This window comes from Heliconius melpomene, chromosome 9 (assembly GCF_056956725.1).
Source record: "Heliconius melpomene rosina isolate 202511_hmr_F chromosome 9, ASM5695672v1, whole genome shotgun sequence".
Classification (NCBI taxonomy): Eukaryota; Metazoa; Arthropoda; class Insecta; order Lepidoptera; family Nymphalidae; genus Heliconius; species Heliconius melpomene.
In genome coordinates this window covers 3,426,416-3,451,037 of record NC_140397.1, presented here as the reverse complement: position 1 = coordinate 3,451,037, position 24,622 = coordinate 3,426,416, and the positions used below count along the sequence as shown (strand labels likewise).

The window sequence follows — 24,622 nt, the reverse complement described above, 5'->3', positions numbered from 1 at the left end:
GGGATCTAACTCACGAACATCGAGTTTACAGCCAGCTACTGCGATTAAATCAAAAATCACCTTCACGCTGTATCCCGCACTCAGCAGGATAGGCAGGTGAAATCTATTGTTAAGACACTCCATTCCCCACTTTCCTCCAAATTCTGAAGGTATTGTGCGGAACCTCCAAACCAGAACGAAGATAATACATTAAAGATAGATAAAAATCATAGAAAACAGACATACAATAATAAAATTGAACACAAATCAATAAGCCATTTCAATATAAGTACGACAAAGTTCACGAGGTTGTTTGCCTTGCGCCGTCACATTGATCAAAGGTACAGCCAGCCACAGGTTGGATAGCTTCCGCCGCCACTTCCTAGTTCCGGACGTTATTCGTGTTAAATGATATTTCTAGATCAAAGCTATGGAATTAGCTCAGGGTGAATATTTATGTATATAATTGCATATATAATGAAAAAAAAATCAGCTTCACGCTGTATCCCGCACACAGCAGAGGGAACCTAGTGTTGAGACACTCCGATTCCATCCCATTTTCTGCCGAATTCTGGAGGCTTCGCGTGTTGAGTGGCAGGACAGCCGCGAAGAAATGGAAATATAAACGTAAATAAATATTTCACTTCCTCGAGTGGGGATCGAACTCACAACCGTCGCGTTACAGTCACACCCTGCGCCGCGGCGCCACGACGGGCTCAACGGCATATATAATGGGTATTTGGATATAAAAAAAAAGTGTGATAATAATTGTTTTTTAAAATATGTTGCTGAGCGAGGACTCTCTCCTCTCTCGCTATTTGATACCCAATCAGGGCAATGGATATATTTTAATTTATATTATTTTCACTTTATTAAGCTCGGTGGTGAGTTTTACTAAGCGTTATTACAATCTAGATTTTGGAACTAAAAATGGACTTATCACTAGGTTACCTCTGCCATGGTTGCTATGCCGAAAAATATTTAGTTCAGTCCAGTTCTTTAGGAACGCGGTTTTAGCGTGCCAATTGAGCACAAATGCGGGACGAGCGGGACTTTGAGACAAAGGAAATGACAATTAATTATTTCTTAATTTCAATTTTAATTTTATTTTTAATTTTACTTACGATTTTAATTTAAATTAGAAATAAAATATAGAATAGTAATGAACGGAAAGTGTAGAACAAAATTTTAAAAAGCCACAAACAAGGCTTTCCGTGCCTACCAAAATTTATTAAGAAATATTTCACAATTCATATATATTAATATAAAATACTTTCATATTCATTAATAACAATATAAGTATTGTATTACATTTAATAATTAAAGGGTAAATTTACAACCACTTAATTAGATAATGTGCAATCCACGTGATACAGGCCATTAACTGTATCGAGGTCACGGTTGTTTGAAACCCGATGTGGTGACTTTAACAATTCGACATGCTTTCGAGATTACAACTTAATTTTCTACTTAATTCTTTACAAATATTATGATAATTTCAATGAAACTATTTAAACGGATTTATCGCGTATATTTAGTATTAAAAGTAAAATCAAATCAGTTTCACGCTTTATCCCGTACACATGCAGAGGGAACCTAATGACTCCGTTCCAGACTTTCTACCGAATTCCCGAGGCATTGTGCGTTGAGTGGCAGAACTCATCCTCGCGCTTTGTCTCAACACCAGAGCGAAGAAATGGAAATATAGACGTAAATAAGTATTTCGTTTCCTCGAGTGAGGATCGAAGCCACACCCTTCGCGTTACCATCACACACTTGTGCCGCTGCGCCACGGATCTATCTATACTTATAATAAAATCGTAAGAGGGTCGGTGTCTGTACTTGGAAGATATTTTAAAAAATTGTTAGTACCTTTATTAACCTAATAAACAATGATTTTTAAAATTTTTGTCTGTTTGTCTGTGCCTTTGTTATCGCTAATCTCAGAATTGACTTAACCCATTTAGATGCAGTTTTCACTATTGGATTCTGGCAAGCTTCCGAAAATATATAGGGTTTATTTTACCTATTACAATCGGATCATAAATAAAAGAGTTATGTCAATTTAAAGTATTTAGTTCGACGTTTTACTGAATTGACTGATTCTTCAGTTTTCAATTTCTTTATTAATATTTCAAGCGGGCGTAGCCCCGGGCACGGGCCCACTAGTCTTAATATAAAATTGTAAACGTTACTTATATATTACACAACTTTTAAACCTTACGTACGCCGACGAAGTCATGATGTTTTTTTCAACAAAACATACGTGATGAGTAAACAAATTGTATGACGTAATACAAGACAATTGCAAAATAAGAGCTGCTTACTTTTCCTTATTTTATTATTTTTAGTTAAGTCAACTTCGTCTTCTTATAGCTAATTATGTGTAACGGTTTCTAGTGTAGAAAACGTGCCAGTCATTGAAGTCATTAATTGTCATGTATGTGTGTAGGGTAAGTAGAAATGTAAATATACGTCTGGATAAGCTATGTTATGATCAAAATTTAAATATTTGTTTCTATTATTTATATGCAAAGGTAGGGCTTACAAAACTCCCTCTCTTTTTCAATAGACATACAAATTAGATGGAAAATCTAAAACATTCAAGAAGTGTGTGTCGAGAGCTTTTTTTATAAAATTAGAGCTGAAATATTTTGTAAGTAGAACACCGTTGTACACGTGTCATGTAAATAGGTTACTAGATCGTTTTAAGATGTTGTGAAAAATGAAGAAAATATAGCCCTTTTGTTTGAATGAAACCCAGAACGTCTCACCCGGAATATATTTCAAGTACTACACTAATAATTACTTATTAGAAATTATTGTTAAGTTAGTTTTTTTTTAGCTTCATGTTGTATTTCGTGTATAGCAGGGTAGACAGAGGGAACCTGGGAACCTAGTGTCAAGACACTCAGTTCTCATTAACACAATTCCATTCCCCATTTCCACCAACGCCGCTCTATACCTCATTACCAGAGCGAGAAAATGAAAGTATTAAATATTTTATTATCTTAATCGAACCCACGCTTATATCTACTTTGAGATTTTTTTTTGAAAAAATTACCTCTAATATATTTATTAATTCATAGATTAACAGAAATTAAATAAGGTCTTATTAGGATAATAAAATTAACCTTCGTAGTCGATTTAAAAATATCCAAATTATAATACTTAAAGTATAGCACAAAGCTTATTTTTTATTGATAAAACAGCCGTATAACTATAAAAAAGAATAGCGGTAGAGCAAATATTTTTTCTATACAAACTTCCCTTACATATTCATATAACGATTTCTCAAGCAGCCAGCGGGGCCAAGTTCAATGCAATTTTAACGAGGTTACCTAACATGTGACTACGAGTACGTGCCTCGCTGCCTCACTAAGCGGAAACAGCCTATTAAAAATAAACAGATGCTGGCAATTTGTTTACAAATTAATAAAAGGTTAAGTACTTGTTTTAGTGATAAACACTTTTTTGATAATTCACAAATATATGCCAGAATTTATACTTAAATTGTACCTATAGGGGAAAAATCTTTAGAAATACAGCAAACGCTTCCAGTATTCCTTTCCGTTTATTTGTTTTTCAATGAGACGAAGAGACAAATCTCCTGACTCTCTTTTCTACGTCACCTATATTTCAATTTCATTACAACTTCACAATATTTTTTTTCTATGGTTAGCATTAGCACAATTCTTATTCTATTAAATATATGCAAATTATATATAATTGATAAAATGGTCAGAAAATTTTCAGATTATTCGTATTTTGTATACATTCCATTTAAAAAACCTTAAATTAAACAGAACAATGAAAACGTTATCAGCTTTTTATCTTCGTATAGGGTACCTTGATATTAAACATTAATTACAATACTGGTGACAGTCTAATACGTGTGTTCTCACGATTTTAGATTAATTACATCTCAAGGTTAATCTTATAGTGAGAGGAAACTTCATTTAAAAAAGAATTCTTTTATACTCTAATTGCTTAATCAAATTCCTTGCCTTCATTATGATGACCAAATTGAAAATCATCATCGACATCATTTACATGCGGAGTTACTCGCCGAGGCCAGTGGGTTGTGTCTTCTAAAATCCTAAAGCGATTTCCGAAACGGGCTTTAAGTATTTGGAAGAAATCTCTTGTTTCACCTTTGAGTGTGGTTTCCCATGTTTTTGGTCTGTCACAATGTTTTGGATATATCTCACAAGGATCAGAGAAAGTCTGTGTTATGCTGGTTGTTGTTGATGTTTCAACAAAAGGAATATATTTATGTGAGCTGGATGGCGTTGAAGTGATTGTTATAGTAATTTCCATTGTTGTATGAGTAGTTGAACTAACACTTGTATCTAAACTATTTTGCGGGGTCGTTGCATTAAAAGGACGCGCAGTACATGATGTTAAAATAGATTTAGTCTCGTTTAACACATTTTTACTTTCGCTTGTTGATAATTCTGTTGTCTCTTCAGTTGTTGGTATTGTTGTTTGAATTGTAGGTATTGTTGCGTTAGTTGTCGTCTCGCTTATTGTTGATTCTGAAGTAATTATTTTTTGTGTAGTAGAATCAGTCAAATTTGTTATATTCTCTGTAGTTACATCACTAGCTGTTTTCTGTGTGGAGGTGACTAGCTTAGTGGTGGTCATTTCTGTTGTAGTTGAAGTGTTGACGGTAGTTTGTGAAGTTTCGTTCAACGAAGAATGTTCCATTGGTGATGTTTGTGTAGGATTAGTCGAAGTTTCCATAGTTGCTTCAGAACAATTATTATCCATTCTAGTTTGATAATACACTGTCAAATTATTGTAAATTTATTTCAATGAAATATACTGTAATATCGTCACTTTGGTGGTAAAGAGACTCAAGCCACGACTCAAACATGTATTTTACTTTGGCCAAATATGTGACTTTACTCTCTTCACCATAAAATGACGATATACAAAACAAAAATTAAAACTATAAAAATAGTGGACAAACTTCAACTGTTGGACAAAATTATGTATTATCTGTAACATCATTCTTAAAATAGAAAAAAATATTTTGTAAAAATAATATCATACTAGCACCATTTAGAATGATGCTATTTTTTTTTTCTGCTTCACGCAGTATCAAACATATAAGTAGGGTAGGCAAAGGGAACCTAATATTAAGACACTCCATCCCCTCCTTTTGGGTCATGAGGCGAGACTTAACAGCCCGTTTTGCTTTGTTACCAGAGCAAAAAATAATTTAATAAATAATAATTCATTCCCCCAAGTGACAATCGAAACCAGAACCATCGCGTTTACAATCACACCTGTGCCAATGCTAAGTAATAAATAAATAAATAAATAAATTTTCAAATGTTATTTACATTTATATTTTACAAAATCTTTTTATGTAACAGAAAAGAACATCTATAACATGAGCGTCATCGCCACACGAGGCTCATCAAATATCGATTTAACAAAATAAAAGAGGCATACCTTTTTGATTGTCACAATTGTATTCGAACATATCACATTCATCCAAAAACATTCTGTTATGTTTTAAGTTGGTTTCGAATCCACATATGGGTGCCCAGCTATGATTGCAAGTTTGCGCAAATAGGCAGAATTTTGGTGGCTAACAATAGTAAAGTAATCAATTAATTAATCAGCGGAACTCAACGCCGCGTTTCACCTCGACCCTAGAGCGAAGAAATGAAAATATTAGATATTTCATTTCCTGGTGTAAACGCGACAGGTGGAACATGTCGTGGACAGGCATGAGCCTCTGCGCCACCATTGGCCTCAATGATAAAACAGACATTAAATAGTTTTTTATTTATAATTAAAGTTAAAGTTTATATTTATAAAAATATAATGGCCTACCGGTATGTAATGTTCTAAAGTGAATCTGTACCATAAATTTAAAAGTAAAATTAAATTCAGTAATTGCTCTAACATCTTTCTGTGGCGCTTTCTGATAGAAAAAATATAATTCAGTTTTTATTATGCCACGAACATTTATTTTTTTAGACGAATTGAATATTTCACTGCATTAAAATTATTATGTTATTCACATTTAAAAGACTTTACGTTTTATGCTCCATAAATAATATATTTTTCTTTTTTATATGAATCGACTCACAATTTATTCTAAGAAATCAGATTTATCGTTATTTATTTTCTTTTTAATAAAACCCTTTACAACTTTTACCATTTTTTTTCTATTTTTTATTATTGTTTCTTTTTTCAGTTTTACTGTCCTAACCTTCTTAGGGCTTGTCTTCTTCGTCTTCGTTTTCACCGTTGTCAATTTGCTAGTCGACATACTCGTCCGCCTTTTTTTCTTTTTCCATGTTGGAGAGTATCTTCTTTTTCCTTTCAACATATGAGCTGGTAGATTAATCTTTGTTGTACTTCTAGGCTTTTCAACCATTCTTCTGGATGGTAGGAATCGATACTTAACTCCCATTCTATGAAATCGATGGTCAGGACATGTTGGGATTGAAGGACAAGGTGGATGCGTCGGACACTGCGTTACTGGCACGATAAAGCACTCTGAATAGTTAATGGCAAAATAGTCTGCAAAAATAAAACATGTTAGAAACTATAAATTAATATTTATTTTAAAAAATACGTCAATTTATCGTAGTATTTTTTTTTAAAGATAAATAATTAACATTTTATTGGGTGGATAATGGACGACCAGGTGGACCGACGACCTTAAAAAGACAGCGGGAATCCGCTGGATACAAAGGGTGCAGGAGAATTAGGGGAGGCCTATGTCCAGCAGTGGACGTTGAAAGGCTGATGGATGGATGGATGGGTGGATAATTTCTTAAGAGAATATTAGAAAATAAAGTAATATATAGTAAGAAATAAATATCACGAATTGAACTTTGATGTACAAACATTACACACCACTCTCAAAATCGCAATTATATTCGTACATATCGCATTCGTCAATGAATAATCTTCTATTGGACGTCTTCTGCTCATTTTCAGTGCCACACTCCGGGATCCAAGTGTGATTGCAAATGTCAGCTAGTAGACACCAATGTAAAGGCTGAAAAAAAAAATTTTAACAGTGTTATTCCACTCTTAGAAGCCATAATTATATTATTATGGCTTAGTGGTTAGTACGCCTGAACGCTTTCCGAGAAATGTCGGTTCAAATACCGCTATGTTCAATCTTTATATGGTTTTTTAAAAAATATTGTGAATTAAATGAATACAAATACGGTAGAGACTACTATAACGAAGGTAAGAAACGCTTTTTATGGACGTAGGCAGCAAAGCCACTTATATCACCATCTTTTTTCCCACTAAGACATACACACATAGCAGGATAAGCAGAGAGAATTTGGGAGCCTAGTGCCAACACACTCCGGTAGGAATTGGCCTTGTTACCAGAAAAGGTAAAGGGACCAGAAAAGGTAATGTTTAGCTACTTTATAAAAATGTCTTAAATTAATATTGTTTTTCGCAAATTTACTAACTAATAAAATATATTAAATAAGAAAATAGGTCTCTAAAATATGATATGTAAAGTATATGAGTACGCTCGAATGGTGAGTGACCTTTATCATGAAGTAATGAACTGTTAAACTTCCCACGCGTGATAAATTATCCTCAAATGTGGAATGACATTTGAGTTTTTTTTTTTTTGGAATAACAAAATGCTTGGAGATTGAAATAACAACGATATTTTTATAATTTGTATTAAAACGTACAAATTGTGAACAGATGTGAGTGGGGAACGGAGTGTATTAACACTAGGTTCTCTCTGCCTACTCTGCTCTGTGCGGGATACAGCTTGAAGCTGATTTAGTATCTTCACGCTTTCATAAAATTACAATTATTTTAGAAATTGTTATTTCAATGAGCGTTAGAACATGTCCATGTTTGAAAAGGTGAGTTCTCATTCGTTTTTAGTTTTGCAACATTTATTATTACAACACTATAATTTTAATGTTTTCATATTCAAGATTATTAATAATATTTTTCAAAATATATTTTCAATGTCTAGATTACCGTGACGTTTACGTGACATTCTGATACAAATATATGTATGTAGAAATATAAAACATAATGAGGAAGAGAATAATTTGCCAGATTAATTAATATGAACTTTGTAGCATAAACATACGTACCCAAACAAAATGCTGCTTTGAAGGACAAGGTATCAAAAATATACCTGAAACAGACACAATCAAAATAATGAACTAATAAATAGAAAAAAACTTATTCTTTTTAATGAAGATTATTAAAATGAATTTAAAAATATTTATTTGGATGTAATTTTATATAAAAAACCAATACCGTTAAAAATTGAATTCTTTTACAAAACACTTACCTATGTACAGTGAGTCATAAAACATTACTGATCGATATTATTTTTTCATATTGATATTAGATTTTATTACATACGTTCGATATTTTACGAATAAAACACAATTAACTCTCTCTCTCTTAATTCTGAATACTTATAGCGAAATAAAATATTTCTTAAATCTAAATATTATGAAATTATCAAATAATTTTAATAGGTATGTATGTAAGCATGTAATTGTATTACTAATACTTTAAAACTTTATAGAAATAAATAAATAATTTAATAGTAGTATAAGCGGTGTTGAGTTCTACCACTCAACACGCAATGCCTCCAGAATTCGGTAGAAAGTGGGGGACGGAGTGTTTTAACACTAGGTTCCCTCTGCCTACCCTGCTGTGTGCGGGATACAGCGTGAAGCTGATTTTTTTTTAGTAGCATAAATTTCCTTTTATATAAAAACAAAAATGGTTAAATTTCTAATACATAGAAATTATTTGGTAAAACTTACTACCAACCATGAGAAGATGATCACACTACCTTGACCCTACATATTTTGAAACGAAGGCCAAACAAACGTTGCACAATTAGAATAGAAGAATTAGTCTTTAGATACAGTAAACAGAATAGATGACATCGATTTTGTAAAATTATGTTAATATTATTTATCCTGACAGTGTTATAGAAAAGCGCGGCGTTGAGCCCGGAAAGTCAACGTGCTACATCACGAAAATTGGGCGGAGAGTGGAGTTTCTCATTTCTAGGTTCCCTCTGTCAACCCTTCTGTGCGGGAAAGCGTGACCTTGGGAATAAAATATGCAACAGGATAAGGAACAGGACAGATATTTGTATATTTATATTTTTATACATTTGAGACCAGTGGTGACGCAAGAGCACAAAATGTGACTGTAAACACAAAAGGTTATGGGTTCGATTTCAACACGAGGAAATGAAATAATTAATATTTTAATTTAATCCCTCAGGTGTTGAGGCAAACAGCGTTGAATTCCCCTAGGCAACACCTCCTCCAGAATTCTTAAAAAAATTTTGTGTTTAAAATAAATATTTTAAAATACCCATAAATACATTTATTTTCTTCTATATAAAACGCTAAAATCTTATAAAAGCTTTGCAACGTTAAGCTAAAAATAGCATCAAGGGATGCATTCTCCGTCATACCAATCATAATCTTCACTCGAAAACGCTCCACGACCGAGAAAGCTGAACTAGCATTTCGTATTATAAATACATATAAAAGTACGTAGACGAATAAACGCTATTTTCTTTGAAGAAAAATATTATACTTCTACTAACTGTTCGCAGTTAGTTAGAATTTGCATATGCATTTTCTATAATTTTCATTTATATTAAATGAAATCACATATTCTTTTTGAGGGCGTCGCGTCGTGGCGCACTGGCGAGGCGTTTAAGCGTTTGAACGCGAAGGTTTTGGGTTCGATTCCCTCTCGGAATTACTTATTTTCATTTCCTCGCTATGATAAGCAATCAGTCACGCAATCAGTCACAAAATGGACAGCAAGTGGGTAGCAGAGTGCTTTAACACTATGTTCCCTCTGCTTACAATGTTATGAGGAAGAAAACGACCTGTCTTACTTTTCCTTTTCTAACTGAATTATCAAAATCAAATTATATATAATTTCTATTCTGATGCCTATAAAACTAAATGCAAAAAGTATATGTAATATTTACGAATAGTTTATCTCGCTAAGAGCTAAGCTGAGAACTCTTGTTAAATAGTTATTCTTTTTAAGTTAGCTAATAATACAAATATATGGTGATTCCTAATGGAGATCAAACCCACTACCATCGCCATTACAATAACTAGCTTCTCAATTGCATCACTATGAGGTTTTATTTACACGACCTTCAAATACATACATTTTATATCAATATTTTATCATAATGTAAAAAAATTTTAACTCTCTTGAAGTTCACGCTTGATTAATGAAAATTACTAGGGCTTAACCATTGTCAGCGACCGCAAAACCAACAAGCTTGTCAAATATAACTTTGAAATATTCTGAAAGCGGGTAACGACGTTGAAACACGCGTTATCTCGCCCACACAGGAAAGGATAAATGATATAAAGTAAATTTACACATTATATATGATATAATGAATTATTTACTTTTTTTATTTGCTTTACTGCCCCAAGTTACTAATTAATATATTGAACTTACACTAAGGCGAAAACCCGGCGTTAAGTTCCGCCGCTCAACACGCAATGGCTGGAAAAATTCAGGAGAAAGTGATGAATGGAGTGTCTTAACACTAGGTTGCCCCTGCCTACACTGCTGTGTGCAGGATACAATATGAAGCTGATTTTATTTTTTTTATTTAGGTAAATTCAATGTTTATTCTTATTTCTAGTTGTTATATCATCTATATTCAAATTCAAGGCTCTAAACTCTATGAGTAGATAATCATATTTTAGCATTCACATATATACACGATAGTGAACTATACAGCGAATTAAAAGGGCAACCGATCAATAAATACAAAAGAGCAAACGTCGACTTTTTCTTATAACATTTACCTACATTTGTGTTGTTTTTCTTTTATTAAAAATTTAACCCTAAAGCTATACAGATATTAATATAAGATTAACTCTAATTAATATAGAACAGTCGCCAACGCAAACTTGTCTATATTATTACGTAACACCCACATACCCGAATTGATTTTTGTTCATCTCCCCCCTGAAATACGCATGCGTCGACTTAAACACACACAAACTCAAAAAAACTCACACACCAATCCCCCCACTTTGATGTTATATAGAAATTTGAACTTTATACTTATTTAAGATAAAGTTAAGTTTCGTCTAAACTGTTCGATGGTATTTTTAGACCATTTGTTCCTATAAGGGAATACACAGACGCGCCCTCTTCCATGCAAATGTGGTAACTCGTCACGGAAGGTTTTCTGATCTGTCTATATTTTATTTAATACCACGTATTTGAGCATTGTTCTCCCAACTAAACCACATTAGTGTCGATTTGGAGTCACCGGAACGCGGGTTACTTGGCTTAGGAACCTTGGGAACCTCTTTTTGTAGTATAAAAGGCTGTACTAAAAATAGGTTGTCCGATATACTTGTGGGGAAAACCTAGTAAGCGTCCCATTCATAAAGCACATTCATTTGGGCTCGGGCAGTGAAGGTGCATAGGTCGGGGTGTCTAAAGTGAATGAAGATTTAGATAACCATCTGTGAAATACTTTCGGATTTTCTTCATCTGCTAGAAAAAACACAGCAGCTAATATGTAAGTAATATTTAAGTTTTTGTTTTAAAATTTTGAATAATATAGAAAAGTGAACGCCAATATCGAGAAGAAAACGCCTTGATTGGATATAATTCAATTATTTATTTTAAATATCACATTATAGATCCCCATACCACGTAAACATCCATATGTATTAATATTTATTAATATTGGTTTTTGATTAAATACTAAAAGTGTCGACACTGTGAAGAAAAATATTGATTTCTTTAAATAATATAATGTGCATTAGATTTCTAATTAATAAGACAAAATTTAAACAATTCCTGTACAATAAATATAGTTAAATATTATGACGATTACATCCTAAAAAAATTGATACACTATCTCTAATTAAATTATAATGTTTAAATTCCTAATTTTATTATCTTATATATTACGTAATACTTGTTGGGATAACACAGGAAGCATTCCGCCTGTTGACCGGTTAAATAATTAAGTTAAAAAATAAATATATATATTTTTTTTATTTATAAGTATACATAATGTGATTGTAAACGCAACAGGTTCGATTCTCACTCAAGGAAATAAAATATATAATATTTCCATTTTCTTTGCTCTGCTCCAGTGGTGGAAAATGGAGGACGGAGTGTCTTAACACTAGGTTTTCTCTGCCTATCCTCGTATATGCGGGATACAGCTATAAGTATACATTTAACTAACAAGATTTACTACAATAGTTAATAATATGTATAGGACGAGCTCTCGTAGACTCTTAATGGTAGTTTTCAAAGAAAACGTCGATATAGCGCTTTACTCGAGCCATAAGGCTCTTGAATTTCATGAGCCTTGCCATCGCAACCCTTCTGCCTCTCTATCTATATATAGTAGAGTATATATGTATGTTTAATATCCATATGGAAGCCAAAAATTTCGCCTCTTTACACGCCTCCGGCATTCAGTGAAAATGGGGAAGGGAGTATCTTAGTACTAGGTTCCCTCTGCCTATCCTTCTGTGTGCAGGATACAGCGTGAAAAAAATCTACATATGGTAGGGTATTCTATGATTATAACATTAACTTTTAGTATTATACTTACTTATATAATCTTAGCTAAGCCTTAGAAAAACAGTCTTGGTTATGTTTAAGAAATTACTTGCTTGTACTACGAAACTCTATAAATGCTAATAGTGCTTTAAGAAAATATTTCATAAGAGTTACAGCATACCTTTTTGTATAGCTATAGTATGCAAAACTAGTTGTAGAATATTTCTTTAAACATATAGTTATATGTTGCATTTTTATAAAAGAAATAACATGTTCATAGCCACTTATATAAATACAGAACGAACTGAGTATTGATTCTTCAATCAACGGTAGTTTTCCCAGTAGCTTATAGGAAATTCATGATAAAGTATAAGGAAACGATAATTCGGCAGATCTGGAAACTTAAATGGAACATACGAGAGAGATTGAATATTTAGTCTACCACCACTCCACCATCACCCTTCTTTGATCAGATTCCATTTGACATAATTATATATTTATTCAATTTAGTAAAGTGATAGATAGATAGATAGATAACAAAATAGTCGTGGTTTACTATTTAAAAAAAATATCTTATGTGCTTACCTATATAACACTTTTAATCAAAAAAAAAAAACAGCTTCACGCAGTATCCCGCACACACAGGGTATGCAGGAGGAACCTAGTGTTAAGACACTCCGTTCCTCACTTTCCGCTTAATTCTATAAGCATTGCGTGCTGAATGGCAGAACTCAACGACGAGCATTGCCTTGACACCAGAGCGAAAAATGGAAATAAATTTAAATAAACATTTCATCTCCTCGAATGGGGATCGAGCCCACAACCAGTCGGTTCTAGAGTCACACGTTTTGCCCTTGCGCCACAACTGGCCTCAAAAGTATTTTAATGGAAATTAAATACTTCGAAATTATCTAGATACCCCCTAGGGACGTTTCCTATTCAGCCTATACCATTTAAATCTACGTACGTAGTTAGGTTGGACTCTATTTATGGATGTCTATTTCTATTAACATAAAGTGACTTGACTTTATAACAGAATGTCATGACTTTAAGTTGTCTCTTTACTCCTATATACGGAATGCAACGTGAAGCTGAAAAAAGGAGGTTTTTCTTCATAATAAACATAACATTTTTGCTGATTTAGAATTTTACTCAGAAGCGGGAAATATAAATAAAATTTAACTATATTTTTTTAATGTCAAAATAACCATGTTTGTCTAAATGCTATTTACAAGATATTAATAAATTTAAATTTAAAATGTTTCTATCTTCCTGTTTGTTCAAATTTGAAGCAGACCAAACCACACAGGGGCTGTTACTAGTCTTTAAATAAACATATCGTAGAGCTAATAAAAGACCAATTAGATTTAAAAATGACTTAAAATATATGTCACTTCAGTAGTTTAACTGATTTAAATCTGGTCTACATAGCATTAATTCGAATGCGGGTCTGAACTCCATTTGTGATGTTATCTTTTGTATGTTTTTAGGACAAAGGAATGTTTTGTTAATTCGCCTGAATAGAGGAGAGTTTAAATTTTCGTATGTTATGTGAAACTCAAATATTAAACTAAAGTCAAATATAAAGCTGGTATAATGTTAAAATTATGGTTTGAAATAATATACATACCTACCTACAATTATCTATATATATAAAAGCACTTGTCCTCACTGACTGAAGTAAGACGCGCGCACAGCCGTAACCGCTGTGCTTAGAAACGTGAAATTTGGACAGATGTTTACTTTCGTAATCTGGACATCCACTGAGAAGGGATTTCGAAAAATGTTAACCCTAAACGGGTGAAATAGGGGTTGAAAGTTTGTATGGATTTTTTACTTAAATCGCCACCGATTTTTATAGGTATATTAGAATTTATCCCTAAGGGAGCAAATAAGCACGCGAAGCAGCGCGCATCCGCTAGTATTATTATATTAGTATTTGTTTTTGTAATAAAGAAGTGTAACATGGGCACTATAAATAATAAAAAGTCTTTAAGTCAAAGCGAAGAACGAACATGTCTAACTAACCACGCGGTGGTAGTAGGTTCAATCAAATCTAAAACTTAAACAATGCTAGTGCTGAAATTCACCCGCAATGTTTCTATTAATTTTGTCCAATAACAGAAATGTCTTAATACAAGGTTCACTCTGTCTACCCTGCTATACGGAATAAAGCAGAAAACTAAAAAATATTCAATATCGATAATAAACGTAAAGCTTTTCATTGTATTTTAATTTTTCCGAAAGCTCATTAACTTTTGTTTGAATAAAATCGTCAAAAACAAACAAAGAGAACTGATATAGTTCAATACTCAGGCTTTTATTTTTATTCTCATATTTCATTAAAAAAAAACAATATAATGATATATAAATTATTTTAGACATAAAACTAGCTCAGGCGATATGACAAATAATATATCTTATTAGATTTTTTTTATCATAACTATGGGATAGTGGGTTCGATGCCCACTCGGGGCAATGTATTATTATTTATTAATATTTTCATTTCTTCGCTCTGGTAACAAGGCTAAGCGCGGTGTTAGATTCCGACAATTTGGTGGAAAGTGGGTAACGGAGTAATTAAACACTAAGTTTCCTCCGCCCGTATGGTTACAAAGACCTGCGTGATGATAACGTGGTAGCAATATTTTCAAGAACATTTAATTAAAATTCATGAAAATTAAATAGAAGCGGAACATATCACCGTCGCCAGTTTTAACCTTATAGCAAATTCTAATTAAAAGTGAAGAGAGCCTTTTGAGCTAAGAGATGCTCTTATGGCGTCTTGTATACCTATCTACCAGAAACTTTTTCTTATTTTATCATATTTTCAAATATAAACTCAATTTTGTGAATTCAATATTTGTTTATTTTTTTGTCAAAAGTAATAAGCATAATTGAGGCCAGTCGTGGGGCCAGGGCCAGGGGCACAAGTGTGTGACTTTAAGCGCGACTGGTTGTAGGTTCGATCCCCACTCGAGGAAACTAAACATTAATTTAAATGTATATTTTCATTTCTTGGCTTTGGTGACGTTCCGCAAATCAACACGCGCATGTCTCCGGAATTCAGAGGAAACTGTTTTGGGCGGGATATACTAAAAAAGCCTAATTATTTCTAAAATACTGGTATTAGATAAAGTACCTAACTAATTGAAATGAACAAAAAAGGATAAGTAAACATAACAAAAGAAAAATATTAATAAAATAACGTAACTAAAACAAAACGAAATTAGCTATATTATCAACGTAAAATGAACGTAATTTAAAAGTATTAAAATTAAAAATAACGCGAAATATAACACCAGAATAAAACGAAACTTAACCAAAGCAAGAAATTTAAAATTACTACGCCAATAAGCGAAGAAAATCGAAAAAAAAATGAATTAATAATAAAAAGCAAATAACGACAAAAAAATTAACACTATATGGAAAATGTATGAAAATTTGCAAAACCGTCAACATCGTCTGTCCGTTCGGGTCGGTTTTTTCGGCTCGTAGGCCATGTAGGCTAGACTAGCCTTTGAATCAATGATATCTCTTAAAATATTTATTATAATTATATGCAATAAAGTATAATTTGAATCTAGATGAAAAGCTAAAGGTGACTTTTATATTTATTCATTGCAAGCTTATAGTTGTGGCTCGTGTCATAGAAAATGACTGCAAACTTCAATAAAACAAATTTTATAAATTGTCCTTTCCCGAAATATATGTGGAAGCCTCGGTGGGCTAGTCCGACTCGCACTTAACCGGTTTTTATAATATAATATTTATTCTGCTTTTTTGTCATAACATACAATTTCCACGAAAAGGCACACTTATAAATTTTAACTAATAAAATTGACATTTATATTTGGGCTTAACGAATAGCACTTGAGCTTGCACTTTCTGCTGGAGACCACTCAAACTACATGTAAAGGACGCACGACCTGGCACCAGACCAAGTAGAGCGCAACACTTTGGAGAAAGCTTGCCAAATAGTATGTAGGAATAAGAACCTTTTATAAGTTATATTTATGTTGTTAAAGTTCATTCATAAAAACTTATGAAGTTTAGTTCTGTAAACGAAATCATTTATTTCACTAAGCTTCCACGAAATTATTATTATTTTATATCTTATTCCCTCATGAATCTCTCTCTCCGTTTACCTCAATCCTCTGAAAATGTTGAATGGCAACAACCAACGCAGTATTTTGCATCATCTCAGAATACGATAGCATATTCATGATTGACTTAATTTACTTGAGATATTAGATTTCTCGAATAGTTTTTATAGATAAAAAAAATACCTAAATAGAAAGAAAGTGCTTTAATTTTGATATTTCATACTGAAGTTTTAACATATGAATTACTCCATATTTTCCAACACCAATTCCTTACAAAACACTAATTATTTATTTTTACCGACTTAGAACAATTTAATTCAAAATATTCTTGGTTCAAATAAACTATTACAAGGAATTTATGAATCGTCGAATGAACTACCACCGGTTCGGAAGGCAGTTCTGCTGAGAAGAGCCGGCAAGAAACTCAACAGTTGCTCTTTTCAAAGTCAATGGTACAATCTATTACATTAGTTGGCAGCTATCCTGCATTACATTCAGTAGACATTATTTCTTAAGTGTAATAAGCTTTACTTGTTAGAATTTTGTTTACAAATACTTTAAATTTTGGAAGTGGCAAACTTAGAATACAATCAATTTCATGAATACAAGTCTTTGATTATTTTGGTTTTAGTTAATAAGGTAAATTCGTAAACGATATGTTATTATTTTAGCCTCTTTTTCATATTAGTAATTTATATAATGTAGATCGATGACATTTGAATAATAATAATAAAAAAACCATAAACAAGTCAACGATCCTTTGATATCTACTGAGTCTCGACGGAAACACAAATGTATAGAACATTTAGGGGGAAAAAGTAATGTAATGTCTTTGACCGAACTATAAATTTAATCTTAATTAAAATATATATTTATTCACTTTTATTAAAATATATATTTTAATATTTAAAACTTAGTCTAGACTAGTCTAGTTTTCGACTTAAACTGAAAAGCTTGAAGCTTTTCGGTATAAAACTTTTTTTTAATAATATGTTTGTAATTTTTTCATACATTTTATACCATCATAAGGAGTTTACTTTTTAATTTTTCTGCAACAGGGACAAAATTAGTAAATAGTACTGGTAACAAATGGTTGGATTTGGTTATTTCTATTAAACAGAAGGAGAAGGAATTCTATTAAAGAATGGAGAAGGTTAACTTGGAACAGAGAACAGTTGAATAGGGTGGGGGAGGCCTATGTCGAGGGACAACCTGACCAAAAAATTGGCTGCTAGAATAAATTAATTTTTAAATGTTTTTAATTTTTAAGTCTTTTAAATTTTTATTGTATGGTTTATTCTGAAATGGTCAGCGAATAAAGGTTTATTTTATTTATTGTTATTTTATTTATTAAACATAAATAGTATAAGCGACTCTACATAAAGCTATTGAGTGTGGGCAACGTTTCTCCAAATTATGATTCTAAAACTTAAAATATATTGACAATTGAATGTCACACCAGAATATTACGCTTCTTCTTCCTCCTGGCATTAATCCCGGCTATAGCCAGGGTCTGCCCTCCTACTCAACCTACCACAACCACTTTGCACGGTCTTTTGCGTCTTTGGTGGTTGGACCAGAATATTATGCTTATATCGATATATTTTTCACTTTCACTTCATTACCTCAGGGCCACAGAGGGAGGTCTGGCGCCTGGTGGCGATGACATGCCGGTAGGAGGCCCGAAAACCCCACAACAGATCGCCGCCCAGCGCCGCTTGCAGCAGACACAGGCGCAAGTGGATGAGGTAACGTGTTCTTCTTTTTAAGTAATAAATACAGTATTTAGCTTTTACTTGCCATAGTTCTTCAAATTTAGGTTTTGAAATTATTATAGTCCTTATGAATGAAAATATAAACATTAAGTAAATTATAACATAAAATCATAGTAAAAATAAAAGATAAATTAATTTCTATTAAAGTACTAAATCATCTTTATTTGAAATTGTTTTTGAATAACATATAATCTCGGATTCGCTTTGAATGTTTTCATAATATTTATTTATTCTTTCCCAGGTGGTTGATATAATGAAAACAAACGTAGAGAAGGTACTAGAGAGAGATCAAAAGCTATCGGAGCTCGATGACAGGGCAGGTAAAGTGGTTTAATAACGTTTTTTATATAATTAACTTGCTATACAAACATTTTGTACAATAAGTCGGTATAAAGACATTGCTTCTATTATTATTTTTTTTGTAGTTTATAGAACCACTAGTGGACCCGAACGCGGCTACGCCCGCTTGAACTATACAAATATTTATTAAAATATTTTCAGTTTTCAATAGAGAGATGCGTTAAGCAAGCTCATTTTAGGTGACGTTTTATAACAACAAACTTTGCAACAAATCGTTGCTTAGCAACGCGACGGTTATTATTAACATGGCGGAATAAATTGCATGTCAAACGAATAAGTATTTTAATATATGGGTATATATCGAAAATATTACAAATATGAGAAAAAAAAGTATCCTATGTTCATCCCGAGACCCTCAAGTACCTCTATATGAGTATTGTATCACAATTAAATTAGCCGCTTGGCCCTGATTGCGTAAAAGACAGACAGACAGTAACAAAATTCATGATTATTTTTTTTAGATGCTTTGCAGCAGGGCGCGTCACAATTCGAGCAGCAGGCAGGGAAACTGAAAAGCAAATTCTGGTTGCAGAACTTAAAGGTGACTTGATTTTTAATTATTTTATTATATTACAACTATTATTTTTTTTGTTTCATTCAAAATTGTTAGATTCGTCTATCGTCTAGCTCTTACGCCATTTACGTAAATAAGCTTAAAGCTTTGTTTGTAGCCGAGTGTGGGACCTGCAATTAAACAATTTAAATAGATTTTCTCATTTATATCTGTTAACTGGAATATTACTTCTATATTATTTTTTTTCTTTTACAGATGATGATAATCGCAGCAGTCATTGGAATTATTATTTTAGCTTTAATTATTGGTAAGTTCCACCACTAGCCGCTATACGCACATAGAGCATGTCGCTCTCAAGTTTATTTTATTACATAATAAGTTTTTAGACTAATCATGCCATATTTTTTTCTCACATTTTCAGCCAACTTTGTGTGAACAAGTTTCGGTAACCGCAGTTTAATTTAGAAGTTACTTATTATAATATATAAATAGTAATATAACGTATGTTGTTATTTTGTTATTACTATTTTATATTTAACCCTATTTTGGTAAGTTGACAGTGTCATTGTTGGTGAAGCTGATGTGGATTAACTTGGCAAAAGTAAAAGTAATAGAAAGAATATATACTTATAATAAAAATAAAATTGTAAAATTCTCACTAATGCCAAATTATTCTGGCCATGCAGTCCTACGAGTAATTAAGACATATTTGCAATTAAATTGATATTTCTGCAGAAATTCTATAGAAATAAAATATTGCAAATTGTCCTAGTTACAATCTTGTGTATGAGTTCTAAGTGTTCGCTTTATCTGTTCTACTGTTCCTTCGTATATTCGTTCGTCTCTGAAGTTTCATGCCGTCTTCTATATCTTTAATCATAGCTGATACTATATTACGTTTTCATTGACAACTTTATTAATTTTTTCAATATTATATCGACAATAAAAATAATTAAATTTTTTCATTTTATATTTGAAAAGCTGTCAATGAAAACAACCCCACAAACTAACCTAAGCTTATTTTGTTATTGTGATATCTTGTGTCTAATATTGCTGTTATAACTAGCCATGTGTACTAAAAATACTCAATTGTCCCCTATAAATTATAATATTTTTAATAATAATAATATTCTAACTGTCTTCCAAGAATGCTACGCTTACCCCCTATAAACGCTAATTTTGCTTAAATGAAATGTGACGATATCGATTCACATCGATAACAATCGAATAAGTTATTCGATTTAAAAAAAAAAAAAACTTTTAAACTAAATGTCATTGTTAAATTACATAGATAATTAATTGACATCCCAATATCTCATAATTAGGAAAAATCTAATATCTCCATTTTGTCTTTTTATAATACTAAATATCCTACGTCTAAACAGACAAATTAAATCTCCATATGTTTATTTCAGGTGAATTATTTTTTATACTAACAATTTTTAAAATATTTTCTAGGTCTGTAAACATCGTAATGGAGGAAAGAGGCCAAGGTATGTATAGAGGCTGTGCTAATTATAACTGCACTTAATATAAAAATATTTAAATATATTTAAGTTTCTTATATTTTCATATTGGGGCCGTCGTAGCGCAAGGGCACAAGGGTATGAGTGTAAAGCGAAGGTTGTCGGCTCGAGCCCCACTGAAGAGATAATTATGTTTTATTTATATTTTCATTTCTTCGCTGTCACCAAAGCAAAATCTCGGCGTTAAGTTAAGCCTATGCCGCCTCAAAAAATTCAACGGAAACTGGAGAACACAGTGTTTTAACACGTCCCACACAATTACGTCCCCTGCTGTGTGCGGGATACAGCGTGAAGCTCAATTTGATTTAATTTCTTATATTTTCAGGTACCTATTTCAACAACAACTCCCAGCAATTTCAACAGAATAAATAGTTTGTTTAATTATATTAGTCTCGTTGAGCGTTCAGAATTGATAATCCATATCTTCAGCGTGTATTTTATTATAGATTCTCCTATATTTACAAATTTTCTAAATCACTCGTCCTGTACCGACTCCTTTAGTCACTATCAGCTAAATTAGAGTATTTTTAGAAGATCTTTCTTTGTTAAAATATTTACCTTGTGAAATCGTAACAACATATTATATCGCTATTTGCTATACATATTATAGATACCTAAGGCTTATCGAAAAATATACCATATCTTGTAATTTTAAATTGTGTTCAGAAATAAGACGGATTTAATCTTCTTTTTTTTTTCTTAAATTTGGACCAAGTTTCTCAAGTGGAACTGTTAGTAAACGCATTTATTTTTATACTTCATATATTTCTTATTCTGTCGTCTTTGTAGGGATTGTGACGTCACACCGTTTCAAATTATTGTTTTTGGGTTAACAGGTTTTTTAGATAATATATATTAAAAATATATACGGTGTGACATTCCCCGTGTGACGCCAGCTTTATAGTCGAACTTTGATACCCTTTATGAATTATTTGTTATGCTTACAATATTTTTATAAACACTTTTTAGATGTTGAATAGGTACATAGGTTGTTTGTAATGGTCCATTCCAAGTATAGGCATTTTTTAAATTATATATGGTACAGTACAGTCAACAAGTCTTGGCGGTTCTGACGTAAGGTTTTCTGAGCATATGCGCATTGTTCATTCGGCCAGAAAATATTTAAAAAATAAGAAAAATCCTAAAATCTACACAGCCGTCTACATCTAGTAGCCAAGACTTATTGGCCGTACTGTAAAATCACTTTTTTTTTATTTTTTTTTTAAACGATCTAGTCATTAATGGAATAAATGTAGATTTAGTAGTCATCTGTCTATGCTAATCATCATTATAAACGAACATATTATTATTCGTTATTGTTATACTTATAGGGAAATGTTAATAAAATATTATAATCCGATATTTATCTTTTCTGTGTGTAAATTGTACGTAGCTTGTACTAGTTAATTGTAAAACATATTATAGCACGTTTCAATGTTTAATTTAAATTACTAATTATATTTTAAGAGAGAAATAATATAAATTGTGTTTAAACTCACATGTTTTGTTTTAATACTGCTTTTAATTAAATATTTATTTAATATTGTAATTAAACATAAATACCTCGACTTTCCATTTCCAACTAAATGCGATCCTATATTTAAAAAAATGTTTTTTTTGTAATAGAATATTGTTTGTATAAATTATATCGAATTGAGTCGAAAGTACCAAAATTTAGTCAAAATATGTCTCACGTAAGTATATTTAAATTAATTTTTCAGACTTATTGACTATAACAATGGTAAGCTACGAAAGTTGCTAGAGTTATAAATAGAAATAGTGGATAAATCCAGAAAATTAAATATTGTGGCATATTAGAATTTTACGTTATAGTCGTATAAATGCACTATGATATTGTTGATTCTTATTATAGGTGTTTTATCGAATTTTAGTAAAATTATAACGTGGGTATAGATATAAATTAAACTTAACCATATGCCTCTGTTTTTTAACTGGTAAGGCTTAAAATTGTTGAGTGTGAATCGTTGAAACTTTTCAAAAAAAAAAAAATAATAAAAAAGTATTTTAATTGGCTTTTGTTTTTATAAGAAAAATATCTATATTAGGATATAAAAATATTCTGCCTAAATTTTTAATTTTAGTACAAAACATTGGTTTTAAAAGTGTTCATTTTAATTCTATTTAGGCGTTTCAAAGTTCTTACCATTCAAAAATGGAGGCCTCAATTCACTGTAAGGTAAATAAAAACACACCACATGTCTTTAATTAGACATAACATAGCATAACTAGGTAAAGGGGAAAAGTTTTAATTTATTTTGAAATTATTTATTTTATAATGATAATTTAAAACAAAGTACAAAACATAAAAGGTATATTTACAAAACAATACGTTAAATTATATAGTAAAATATAATTATATATTTAACCATATTTATCTACTTATTGAGGGCTAAAGATTTTCTGTTTTCTTTATATTTACAGTAAAAACTTTTACAAACAATTATATAAAATAAAAGTTGTTGTGTAAAATATATTTTATGTTTTTTTATTTAGGACCATAGATTATATAATTATCAAATAGTAAAGGGTATGTCATATCAATTTTTGAGAAAAAATTATCTGTGCGCTGTAAATCTTTAGCTTTCGACACTTCACATTCCTAATAGTGCTACAAAAGTAATGAAACAATTATTATTTAAATAGTAGATATAAAATGCAAAAATAATTAATACTTTTCGCCTTTACTACCCTAAACTTAATATAATAGGTACGTACATATAATTATTTTGCTTACTATTAAGATCTTAATAAATTAGAAATATCTATATACCTATTATTTAATTTTTAAAAGATGTATATAATGTTTTAATATTTTTTTATATAAATTTGGTTATATGTATGTACTTAAAAATATATACAAAATTATTTGGATTTTTTAAAGTTTAAATGCTAGCTTCCGTTATTATTTTTAAATGACATTATAAAACGAGTGTAGTGTATAAATGTTTTGGCTAATATATTATAGTTAAGCAGCTTAATTTATTTAAATATGTTATTATTGTAGTTATAAGAAATTCACTTTACGTTTAATTATTACAATTACATAAAATATTTTGTTCAGATTGAAAATATATTAATTGAATAGCGTGTCATCAACAAGTTATAATGTTCATAGTGTCATTTACCCATTCATGTATCATTAAAACTATTTAAAGTAGTATCATATAATCGTTATGGTACGATTGTTATTATAATTTTTTAATGTTGGCCACACCGAAAGCAAAGCTATTTCGTGCCGATTTGTATATGAGTGTTACTAGCATTAAAAAAACTATGCATATTAGCCCACAATTTTATCAATACCGTCTTGACGCCATTGCAATCTTACCTACTTCAATATAGAATAGGTATCTACTATAAAACGTTTTAATGATACATTTGATTAAATTTATATTCGATATATAATGTGTGTTTAGATTTTATAGGCTGTAGCTGTTGTATTTGAAAATTCTACTTATTTAAGTGTTGTATAAAAATATGACTATTTATAATTAGGTATTGTCACAAAAAACCGCAAAGGCAGAGGCAAACCATTCAAATATACCCATTGTATGTTACAGTCACAAACATAATCACTGTAATCTCATTTTAAAACTATAGAACTAATGATGTAATTCTATATGTACCGATAGTATTAATTATTGTAACTATTGCTTCAATAAATAAAAGCAACTTAAATTAAAATTATATTGTTTTTCATTTTTACTTTATTCTTGGGCAGTTTTAGTGTTGATGGTGAAAACCTAATAAAAGTCT

General features: G+C 31.2%; 2 protein-coding genes across 3 annotated transcripts; one reads left to right on the top strand and one right to left on the bottom strand.

Moving 5' to 3' along the window:
• Positions 1 to 3,969: 3,969 nt before the first annotated feature.
• Positions 3,970 to 8,324, bottom strand: LOC146536204 (uncharacterized). Its single transcript, XM_085190519.1, has 6 exons — positions 8,300 to 8,324; positions 8,097 to 8,140; positions 6,865 to 7,009; positions 6,093 to 6,525; positions 5,443 to 5,540; positions 3,970 to 4,769 (listed from the first exon to the last, which is right to left on the bottom strand). The coding sequence occupies exons 1-6, from the start codon at positions 8,322 to 8,324 to the stop codon at positions 3,970 to 3,972; spliced, it is 1,545 nt and encodes a 514-aa protein (XP_085046645.1).
• Positions 8,325 to 11,186: 2,862 nt separating this feature from the next.
• LOC146536203 (neuronal synaptobrevin-like) lies at positions 11,187 to 24,550 on the top strand. 2 transcript variants are annotated; one of them, XR_014878238.1, is made up of 8 exons: positions 11,188 to 11,560; positions 18,301 to 18,418; positions 18,687 to 18,765; positions 19,267 to 19,346; positions 19,575 to 19,626; positions 19,741 to 19,820; positions 20,778 to 20,812; positions 21,171 to 24,550. XR_014878238.1 is itself a non-coding variant. In XM_085189879.1 (7 exons), coding segments are annotated over exons 1-6 (339 nt in total). In that variant the 5' UTR covers positions 11,187 to 11,558; the 3' UTR covers positions 20,786 to 20,812; positions 21,171 to 24,550. The 2 variants fall into 2 exon arrangements, 1 of the variants encoding a protein (XP_085046005.1); XM_085189879.1 differs by lacking the exon at positions 19,741 to 19,820 and having other exon boundaries at positions 11,187 to 11,560.
• The last annotated feature ends 72 nt before the right edge of the window (positions 24,551 to 24,622 follow it).

Bases quoted from the DNA above. Each gene is read 5' to 3' on its own strand.
- LOC146536204 (XM_085190519.1), bottom strand. From the start codon at position 8,324: ATGTTTTATGACTCACTGTACATAG. The intron at 7,010-8,096 runs GTACGTATGTTT...TTTTTTTTTCAG, and splicing joins CAAAGCAGCATTTTGTTTGG to CCTTTACATTGGTGTCTACT. The intron at 5,541-6,092 runs AATTGTGAGTCG...TTGCAATCATAG, and splicing joins AAATCTGATTTCTTAGAATA to CTGGGCACCCATATGTGGAT.
- LOC146536203 (XM_085189879.1), top strand. The intron at 18,766-19,266 runs GTAAAGTGGTTT...TATTTTTTTTAG, and splicing joins GGAGCTCGATGACAGGGCAG to ATGCTTTGCAGCAGGGCGCG. The intron at 19,347-19,574 runs GTGACTTGATTT...TTTCTTTTACAG, and splicing joins TCTGGTTGCAGAACTTAAAG to ATGATGATAATCGCAGCAGT.